This window comes from Pyrus communis, chromosome 5, assembly GCF_963583255.1.
Source record: "Pyrus communis chromosome 5, drPyrComm1.1, whole genome shotgun sequence".
Taxonomy (NCBI): Eukaryota; Viridiplantae; Streptophyta; class Magnoliopsida; order Rosales; family Rosaceae; genus Pyrus; species Pyrus communis.
Genome location: NC_084807.1, coordinates 18921696 through 18932199, shown reverse-complemented (window position 1 = coordinate 18932199; position 10504 = coordinate 18921696). Strand labels below are relative to the sequence as shown.

The 10504-nt window shown below is 36.5% G+C and overlaps 1 protein-coding gene across 1 annotated transcript; it reads left to right on the top strand.

Annotated features, from left to right (window-relative positions):
• Positions 1-5502: 5502 nt before the first annotated feature.
• On the top strand, positions 5503-8912 carry LOC137735120 (protein DEFECTIVE IN MERISTEM SILENCING 3-like). Its single transcript, XM_068474497.1, has 7 exons — positions 5503-5678; positions 6506-6596; positions 6854-7097; positions 7495-7686; positions 7760-8080; positions 8167-8368; positions 8522-8912. The coding sequence occupies exons 1-6, from the start codon at positions 5658-5660 to the stop codon at positions 8342-8344; spliced, it is 1047 nt and encodes a 348-aa protein (XP_068330598.1). The 5' UTR covers positions 5503-5657; the 3' UTR covers positions 8345-8368; positions 8522-8912.
• The last annotated feature ends 1592 nt before the right edge of the window (positions 8913-10504 follow it).

Here is a 10504-nt window from a genome sequence, read left to right as displayed (position 1 = left end):
TATGTTGAGTATGTTCTTCTTCTGTTTTGTGAAGGATTAGACGAAAGTCGTACCCAGATTCTGCATTCAAATTCGATTACATTGTTCAGGCTTTTGGATCTCTTTTTTATTTTTCCTTTCTGGATTGCGAATTGATATGGTGCGAAATTTTGTTCCCAAAGGCAAGGTAAATTTGTTCTTCCTGTGGACAGAAAGTTTTGAAGGCTTCCTCGGTCTTTCTTCGCCTTTGTTTTTAGTTTACCTCCTTCTAATCTCTTCTGACTCCTGAGTGAAGTTATTGGTTGAATGCATGTGAAACCAAGAACTAGTTTATTCTCTTCTTGCTCTGCTTCCAAATTTTGGGTCCTCTTGTTATCTCTGCAGGGATTGTAACCCATTATCTATCCCCTCTTCGTATCTCTTGCATCCTGATGATTTGACAAATAACCCGATGTGAGAGATACAAAAAGGGAGATAAAAATCCGGTTGCACCTTAGATTTTGCGTTGATTTTTGGGGATAATTCAGTAGAAAAAATAAGAAACATGTTTCCTTGTACCTACCTGCCAGGTAATTTCTTTTACGAATTCTTCCATATGGAGAAAATAGTCATGTCAAATTAGAAATGTCAATTGGTGGGATGTGACAATACGTGTGAAGTCTTTCGGTCCAGGGACAGCAACAGAGGTGGACTTTTGGTATACATATGTTTCATACTTCTTGCATAATTGAGATAACATGGGATTGGTGTGCCTTCACTGCCCTAGTCAGCATTTTCCTCGTTTGTTCCAGCAATTGTAACTGCTGTCACTGGTACCTCGACATGCGTTTCACAAGGGGCAGCTACTCAAAAGTTTTTTGTATTTTTTTTCAACTTTTTTTTATTTTATATATTTTTTAACATACGTCCATGTTGGGAGAAGGTTGCCTTGAATTTGAACACAGAATTTCCTGTGCAGGATGAACCCTTGCGCTCAACAACTTTAGTTTGGTTGCTGTGATGGTGGATTTGATTTGTAATTTGCAAATTGAAACTATTGATTGTTACTGCAGAAACCAAATGCAGGAACATTCTTAGATTTAGTTTCTCATCTGTTTTCTTACTTCTCTTGGTAGGGATTTTTTAGTACGCTTCTGAGTATATTAAACATTGATATGTTCTGTCGTTAAATTTTTGATCTGATATCCAATTTCTAAGACTTAACAACCAAAAATACATCGGAACATAATAGAATTTTCGATCTCAACAAGCCGAGTGAGATTTTCATAGATGCACATGAAAAGGAGCAAATGAATAGATCATGTTCTCAAATTCTAGGCCATCGCTTTTTATAGTTCTTCTTTCTATAAAGAAATTGAGGCATCTCAAAACCCTACTATAACATAATTTGAGAGAAAAAGTAGAAAAAATTGAGGCCATGGTTCCAAGAAATCAACACACACACACACACACACATATATATATATATATAATTACCATAAAAACTCAATAGAAGAATGTGGTCCATATGGTATGTGCATTCGACAATTGGCTTGACCAGGGAAGCAGATTATGTCAGAAACCATGTTCTCCATGTGTGCTCGAAAAAAGGCCAAGGACTATGAAAAGTTAAAGCAAAACTGAGAGAAAAAAAACAAAAACAATGACATGGGGGAGAATTTTAGTATGCTACTGGTATATGGGATAACATTCAACTATGGTTGTTTTGGTGCATGACATACATTTGAGCACAATAGAATTTTCAAAACGCTATGATCAATCACGTGGAAAACAAACAATAATAAAGAGAAACACTCAAACAATCTAACACTTATGTGCAATAATAACATCAAATGCCATCTTCATCAAATGCCATCTTCCTTGTTAGGATTAGGAATTTGGATAAATTTGAACTCTAAAACATAGACACACCCCGCCCACTTTTGTACTTTATGTGCCTAATTTTCTATTTGGTATGGTTGCAAATTGCAAAAATGCTAAAAACATGTGGTCAAAAGTGGAGGATTGACAACAATTGCAACTGTCCATGTGTGGTTTAGGCATTTGTTTTTGTGCCTACATCTGTTCGGCCTTTGCAGTGTTTGCTTTTGCCCCAGTTTCGGAACTTGCTAGCTATCTGGCTTCCTCAAAGTCAAAAGTATTGAAACTTCCAAAATAGCAAAAGTATGTTGTTTTTGGTGTGTTTGTAGGTTTATTAGAGCATCTAAAAGGCAGTGCATGTCATGTGAAGATCGCGGTGCATGCATGGCTAATGTACGGACGTGATGAGGGCCGGGAGAGAGAAGAGAACTTGTGAAAACTTTCATGAAACGATTCATGCAACCTATATGTCTGTTAAACTCGTAAATTCGTAATTTAAAAGTTAAATTGGTGAAATATTTAAACGAAGTAAGTTTATGTAACTCTTCTCTTTATCGCTCTCTATCACTATCATCAAAAGAGTGATTAGGAATTTTAAAAACCCGTAATTGGCAAGTTTTCCTCCTAATTATATGGTTCCACTTGATAAAAAGAAATGGAGCCTTCTCAATTCCATGATATGTGTCCTGGATAGTCGTAGTATTGTACTGGATGACCATGACCAGTGAAGAAGAAAGCGTATTTTATATATATATATATATATATATATATGTATGTATATATATATGTACACATACATATTGTATATAATAGATATATAAACACGATTATAATGTTATATTATCAAGAGAACGTGTAGCTTGATTGCATGCCTACCACTAGTCCACAAGTCCATTGGTTGAAGGTGAAAAGAAAGTGCCGGAGATAATGAAGATTTTGACAGATTTTATGCAGACTTTTGGCAACTAAGTTGTTACTTGACAAGCAAGTTTCAAGCTTTTAGTCAATAAAAATCTATATAAATACAAATATCTTCCCAGTTAGCGTGTTTGAATTGTTTCGTCTGAAGAATAAAAATCATTATCTTGATGCTAATTACACTTGGAATACAAAACGGAAAGAAAAAAAAGAACAATTTTCTTTTCAAACCAAACAAGGAAAAAAATTGACCCCAATAAAATATGTAGTTTGAGTTCTCTAGTAAAGAGAAGGACACGGTAGCATCTCGTGCGATATTTTAATGTCATCTAAAGAAATTTTGCACATGACACTGTATTATTGTTGAATCAAAATTTCATCATAACAAACATCACGAAAAAAATGTACATGTACCATATATAGAAGTTACTCTCCTTGGTAAGAGTTAAGACCTTATTAAGATTAGACTACGCCAAATTTTTCAACTTTCAAAGAGTTAGTCGAGTAGAAAGCGAGAAAAGTTTGAAACCATGAAGAGAACGTTCTTAAACTAACCAACCCATGAAGAAACTATGAGCCTGTAAAATGATTTGGGCCCAACTTTGAGATTGGAACATCAATTTATAACCTTCTAAGAGAATGGGAGCTTCTCTTTGTACTCAAACAATATCCATTCTCACCAAGTGATATCTAAAAATCTTTTCTCCTTACCTAGTCACTCATCTAAAACCATTCTTCAAAATGAAAGTAAATTTACCTATTATTATTTTCTCTTCTCACCCAACAAATCCACAGTTGACGGCCTTCCTGAAGAAGTCGAACGCTCCATTTCCATCTGTTAGGCCTGTAAATTGGGCCAGACCGGACCGGCTCGAGCCTATAAACGGGCTGCCGGCCCAACCCTATTTTGGACCACATTATTTCTTTATTGAACTAAAAAAAATATATATTTTATTGATGTTAAGAATGGAACCTAAGAGCTCTAATTCAATTTTATACATTACCATTCAATTAATAGTCTTAAATTGTTAAAAAAAACTAATTAAACCGTACAGATAAATGAGTTTACACCAAATTAATAAATTTTCATACAAGTGGCCCTCTATCACAGTGGTGGAGAGAAGTGTTGTCCTTGCAACATGGTAGGGGTTCGAACTCTGTCAGCTCCCTAATCTAACATCTAATTTAACAAATTTATCGTCTAACAAAAAAAAAAAACATAAATAAATTTTCTTTACATCGGGCCGAATCAGGCTCGACCCTTAGGACAGGACTATGGGCTGGCTAATGGCCTAATATGCAAGGCCCATACAGCACTCATTTGAAAAAAGCCAGAACAAAGCCCAATTCTACAAAAAAAAATAAAAAATTTGAAACTCCATCAAAACTCGAAAGTCATCAAACCATACTTAGTCGAAGCAAACCATCCTAAACCATATTTATTCTTACGTTAATAAAGTCTAACGACCATTGAATGCATTGGTGTGAGCATTTTCATTTTTTATATCATCGTACAGCAGTGTATGCATTGATTTTAGGCAACTTTAATGAAAATCTCTCATTACTATTCACTTTAACGAAAAACCACATTTTTACACTAAAAAGTCAATCCTGGTATTATTCACTTTACACTTTATTTTGTCCTCATCATTAAAACTTAAACTTTTCAAACATTTTTCATTAGTTTTCCTTTGATTTTATGGATCATCTATCTCTATCAACATTATCTACAAATCTTTGTTTACAAGTACTTTTTCTTTTTTTTTTTGTCTTTTTCTTTTATAAAAAAAGGACAACTGATGGTAAATCACTGTAATTATTTATAGCTTTTTATGAACATTAAACTCTAAATTTTTTTTGGAAAGCACTAAACCCTAAATTGTTCTCTTAAAAAAATCATAAAAACTTCAGAACTGTGTTAAATAATATTTGACATTGTGTGATTGTATAAATTCTTGGTAAATTTGGTTTAGGATTCATATGTAAAGTGATGCTTTCCTATTACGTTTTTGTACTACTTAGTGAGTAAGTTTCTCTCTATTCATGGTTTATAAATAAAGGCACTAATATAAGGATAATACATCTACAAATTCTCTAAGCTGTATTCTCTCATTTTCTCTCTCTATTGCTGCACCTCCTTCTTTCATTTCAATAAATTGCTTACAACACGTTATCATGCATGCTTTATTTTCTCTCTCTTAATACTTCTCTTTTGTGTTGATCAATCTTGCAACCACTTGCATCACTTGACGAGTTGATGCTTCTTTATGCCTTCAGTTTTGGGCACATCTCCTTCTTCGTTGTTCATCTTCTCGCTTGTTTTCTTGCTCTTCTTTCTCTTACAACCTACTTAGGTTATCCATTGTTGAAATAAATTTCTTTTCTAAAAATCTATGAATTGAGATGAGTAGGGAAGATGAAGTAGATGTGGTGGTGTAAAGGGCTTTTATGTAGAAATATGAGGAATCAGTAGATTGAATAAGGACATGTAACACTACATAAATGTTCGAGAATCTTAACAAAATCTTAGCGAATGTTATCAATGGATAAATAACACATGGAACATCGAAAGTGGTTAAAAATCTTAAGTGATAATGACATGTAGAAAAAACCCAAAAAACATAAAATAAAAAATATATATTTGTAAATAGTAATCATCGTTATCTTTACCCTTCATTTTTCTAAAAATGTGAACTTGCACAAAATAATCATTTTTAGAGGACAATTTCATTACTTGTCCTTGGCCTTGCCTTACCCCTAAAACCGGTGAACTTGCTCTAAGAAAAATGCCAAGCAAGTTCCAGAAAACCCACAAAACTGCCATTCCGCTCTGAACTGCCCGAAACCTCAACAGAGCAAAAATCAGAGAGCCGCTGAGAGTCAATTTCTTCGCCTTCGGCATGTCAAAACCGAACCACCAGGTTATATATCTGCCTATTTTGTTTCTCTTATTTCCTATTTCTCCACTGCTTTCGCTCTTGAATCTTTCTTGCTGCAGAGTTCTCAATTTTTACCATGAACTGAAGTAAAAGCTCTTCTTTTTGGATTATCAAGTGCCCAGAATGTTTCAGTGTAATTTTTTGCTGTAATTTAGTCTCGTGGTATAAAAAATTTTCTGGGTATTTGCAAGTTGGAAACATAAAAGTGCTTAGAGTTTCAAATTGGTATTTTTTGGACAATTTTAAGGTGATTTATTTACTTGGAGTGTAAAACCTAGATAAAATTTGGAATGTAATAGCAGAAATATATGCTTGATCGTATGGGTTTTGGTTTAAATTTAAAAAAAATGGAATATGGGTGAGCAATGGAAGGTGAATCTATATATTCACCATCTAACGGTCAGATATGATAAAATTTGGAAAGTAATAGCAGAAAGATATGCTTGATCATATGGGTTTTGGTTTAAATTTAAAAAAAAAAGTGGAATATCGGTAAGTAAATGGAAGGTGAATCTATACATTCATCATATAATGGTCAGATATGATAATTCTTTATTTTGGTTGCATATATGCATGTACCGTAGCCATGTCCGTGAGGTAGCATGGTGTGAGAATGTGGCAATGCAATGTGAATTGTGATACGTAAAGTTTTGTACTTTTATATATTTATATATATGTGTGTGTGTGTGTTACTGATACTCGGGTTTGAGTCGTTGTTGGATATGCACAAATGATTTCTGCACACTTCTGCCATATGCTGAATAGATAACAACCAATTTCTCATTAGTTTATTTTAACAAATTCTTCAGAATAATCTAGAAATCAAGCGGCACGAGGATAATATTAAGTTCCTTCAGAATGAGATAAACCGCTTAGGTGAATCTTTACTGGAATTGCAAGGTAAACCCCCTCCCTCCCCTTCTAATTATCCATCCAAATCGCAGTTTGAAGTATGATGCTTTCAGGTTACTTTCTGTAATAAACTAGGGTTATTCATTTTGATTTTGTCGAAAAGAAAGTTCTGTCACATTGAGTAAGTTCCAGCTCTGCCTAGTATTAAATTAGCAGGACATAACCGTGTTCTACAAAATTCATCTATTCTTTTCTGTCTAGTATGTTCTAGATATGACACTACCAAACCTCGACTGTCTTTCCAGTGAGTCTTGCAAAGCATCAGTCAGCCAATGGTACTGTAACAACAAATGAAAATGGTCCTACTGCTGAGGAGGAAGACCAAATATTGCGGCATGAAAAATCCGCGGCTGGCTTATTGTGCAGGCTGAAACTGTTAAAATCACAGCATGCGAGTCAGGCTTTGAATTTGGCTCTGACAAAGGATGTGCTGGGTATTGTTGGCATTGTTGCCACACTTGGCAGAGTCGAGGATGACAACCTTAGCAGGTCAGATTTTCTTATTATCCATTTCTTTCTCCTGGTATAAAACAGATTTCGCTGGATGAAGTCAAAATTTCTTCACATTATATTTCTTGACTGGCTTTATTGATTGTCCAAATTAAAGGATTCATGATAACGGATTAGTAGGTTGCATTGTTGAGTTCATTCCTGCTTTAGGTTCTGCTACTGCTCAAACTTACTGTAACTGATATAATTTCTGATTTAAAAAAGAAACATCATTGGTCTTGTTTAACCAGACAAATAATAGGCCAAACTAGTACGTCAGGTGCATATGGGGGCCTTTAGAAAACTAATGGCCTGCTTTTATGATTTAACCTTTGACCCATGAAGGCCACTATCTACAACCTTGTCTGACATGTGCTTCCCTGTAACTTTGAACTAGGCTTCTCTCGGAGTACTTGGGACTGGAAACTATGCTAGCAATTGTATGCAGGACAAGTGAAGCTGTTATGGTTCTAGAGAAGTATGATGGGGATGGGACAGTACTCACCAGCGCTGGCATACATGGTCTAGGAGCTTCTATTGGGAAGAGCATAAAAGGGCGGTTTCTGGTCATATGTCTAGATGATTTGAGGCAAGAAACCCGTTCAATGTTTTCTTTCAAGTTGCTATTACTTATCACATTCTTAACCGTTGTTTGTTTTTAGTCCATATGTTGGGGGATTTGTAGCTGATGATCCACAAAGGAAGCTTGCTCTTCCCAAACCACAGCTACCAAATGGGGAGTGTCCGCGCGGCTTTCTTGATTATGCAGTGAACACGATCAATTTGGATGGCAATAACTTAGTTAATGTCACCAGCAGTGGGCATGGTCTCAGAGAGACACTATTCTATAGTCTCTTTTCTCGCCTCCAAATATACAGAACCAGAGCAGAGATGCTTCTCGCTCTCCCATGCATAAATCATGGAGCACTGTCTTTAGATGGCGGGATTATTAAAAAGAGTGGTGTGTTCATCCTGGGAAGCAGGTTAGTTTGGAATTAAAATAAAACTCACAAAACTTTTGTCTTACGGTAATACTGATTTTTCTTATAAAATTGTTATCTACTCTCAGCAAAGATACAGAGATCAAATTTCTTGCAAAATCTGGAGAATCTAGTATGACTGCGAAGTATGAAGAAACTGAGGATATGATCAAGAAGCTGAAATTAAAGAGAACGCATGTTGCTGAGGATATGCAAAGAGAACAAGAATTGTTAGACTTCGCTAAGGCAAACTTGGCACAAGTGTGATTCCGAGAATTTTCCTTTCCGCAGGTACTGCCCCAAGGATCTCTTGAAAACTGTAACATATAATTCATGGGCTTTTATCATTGCAAATTTATTCATGTGTATCACTGTGATTGGTGTCAACTTGCCATTATAGACTGGATGTTACTCTTTAACTTTTTCTTGTATCGGTTATAACAGATGCATGCAGGCCAAGATGGCAGGCATCGGCAGATTGGTCCGTTTTTTAGGCCACGACGGCGGCATCAGCAGATCGGTTGGATTGTTTTGTTTTCAATTGCCGCCTCTTGTGCCTTCTTTGTACCAAATTGGAAAAGCAGCATAGTGTGGATTTTCTCCGTCCGTTGCTTATCGGTTGGCTTGAACCTGTACTGTGTTCATCCCCAAATCATGTTTGGTTTGTAATCGTATTGTAACCTTAGAAATTATGGATTCCTTTTCCATTACCATGAAGAATAAAAACATACACTAGGGTCGGTATTTTTCGCCTAAACTCTTTAATACACCCCATGCTTACTTTTTCAGTGAAAATACCCCATGCTTACTTTTCAGTTAAAAATATCTTAACACATTGTTTGTGGTTTTAGTGATTAGGGTTTTGTACTACAATGGAAGGTGTGAATGGATTTGAGAGCTTGAAGAAAAAGAATATTAGGATATGGATTATCTTTGTCCAAAAAAAAAAAAAAAAAAGATATAGGTTATCTAACTTTGGGGTGTACTTTTTTTATTTTTATTTATTTTTAATTATCATTACTGACACTATGGGAGAGGGGGTGAGCTTAGCCTCATAATGGGCTAGCAATAATGTAGTTCAAATTTACCTTTAGTTAGAATCAAACCTAAGACCTCTCACTTAAATGTGAAAAAGAATATCATTAGACCGTAGTACTAAGGGGTAACTTTGGGGTGTACTTAGAAAAAAGGAAGTTTTCAAAACCTTATGGAGATCAAATTGTAATGACCCGTCCCCAATTATTATGGTTTTTATAATTTTAAAGTGAATTTATGAAAATGCCCTTCGAGGCAAAAGCATTGACTTTTGTTGACCGTCTTGTCGTGTCACGTAAGGTTCATTTCCTTGGCATAGCCTCATAGTGCTCGTCGTTACGAATGCGGGGGCGCAAGCGCAAGTGAATTTAGAGCTAAAACGAAGATTTTACGGGATTAGGAACAATAAGGGTATTTTGATAATTTTACAATTGAAGATATTTCTCCATCATCGACCATTAGGATGGCGACACGTGACAGATTTCTCCCCATTTTCTGGGGTGTTCCTTTGCTTGTGGTCTCTCTTTCTCTCTCTCTAGAATTTTTCCTCTCTCCTTATTCCCTTTTCCTTCTTGTCTCTCCTCGGGAAACACCCTCATCCCTCAGCTCTCTCTCCTATTGAGCTCTTTTTCTCTCACCTCTCTTTGTCACTCTCTCTCTTTGAACACACACAGACAAGCAAGAACGACGGCACAAACTTCACCACCACCGTGGTTCACACTCCGACGACCCCACCACCACCTCGACCACCCCATCATGACCCCATACCGGCTGAGACTCCTTATTCCTCCTCTTCTCTGCACGGTGGTCACTGTTCATCATCTCCAACGATCTCTCGCCGATGTTGACTTAGGTAAGCTTTGAAAACATTCTAAACCTTCTCCTTTTATTCTCATGGTTCCTTTTTGATCGTGTTGGTATGTTTTGGGACGTCAAAATATCACAGAACCAGCTCATGGAGATTTCCCCAGTTTTCAGGCAAACATGTGCCTTCCAGGCCATTTTTCGTCCAACTCCAGCCACAGTCGTGGAAACCAAAAGTATAGTTTGATTCCTTGTCTCCTGGGCTTCAATTTGATATATGGAATTGACTAAGTTTGGTTGAGTTTCGAGGATGATCAAAGCTTGGGAAGCTGCGGCTTTCTTCTTTGTTAGGTCCGACGATCCACGAATCTAACCGGGTCAAACCCGACCCTCGATCTAAACTAGCCTAAATAGTTGCTAGGCCCAATCCAACAACCCATTAGCCCTAACCAAGTATAACCCAAACCCGGCCCAATCCCTTGGGCCATATAACTCAGGCCCAGCCCAATAACCAAACCCAAATTCATTAACCCATAAACCCAAGCCCAGACCCGGATCTGACCGTTGACTGCGACCCGTTGACCATTG

Coding starts and splice junctions, on each gene's coding strand:
- LOC137735120 (XM_068474497.1), top strand. CDS start 5,658: ATGTCAAAACCGAACCACCAG. Junction 5,679..6,505: donor TGTCAAAACCGAACCACCAG/GTTATATATCTG, acceptor CAAATTCTTCAG/AATAATCTAGAAATCAAGCG. Junction 7,098..7,494: donor GAGGATGACAACCTTAGCAG/GTCAGATTTTCT, acceptor ACTTTGAACTAG/GCTTCTCTCGGAGTACTTGG.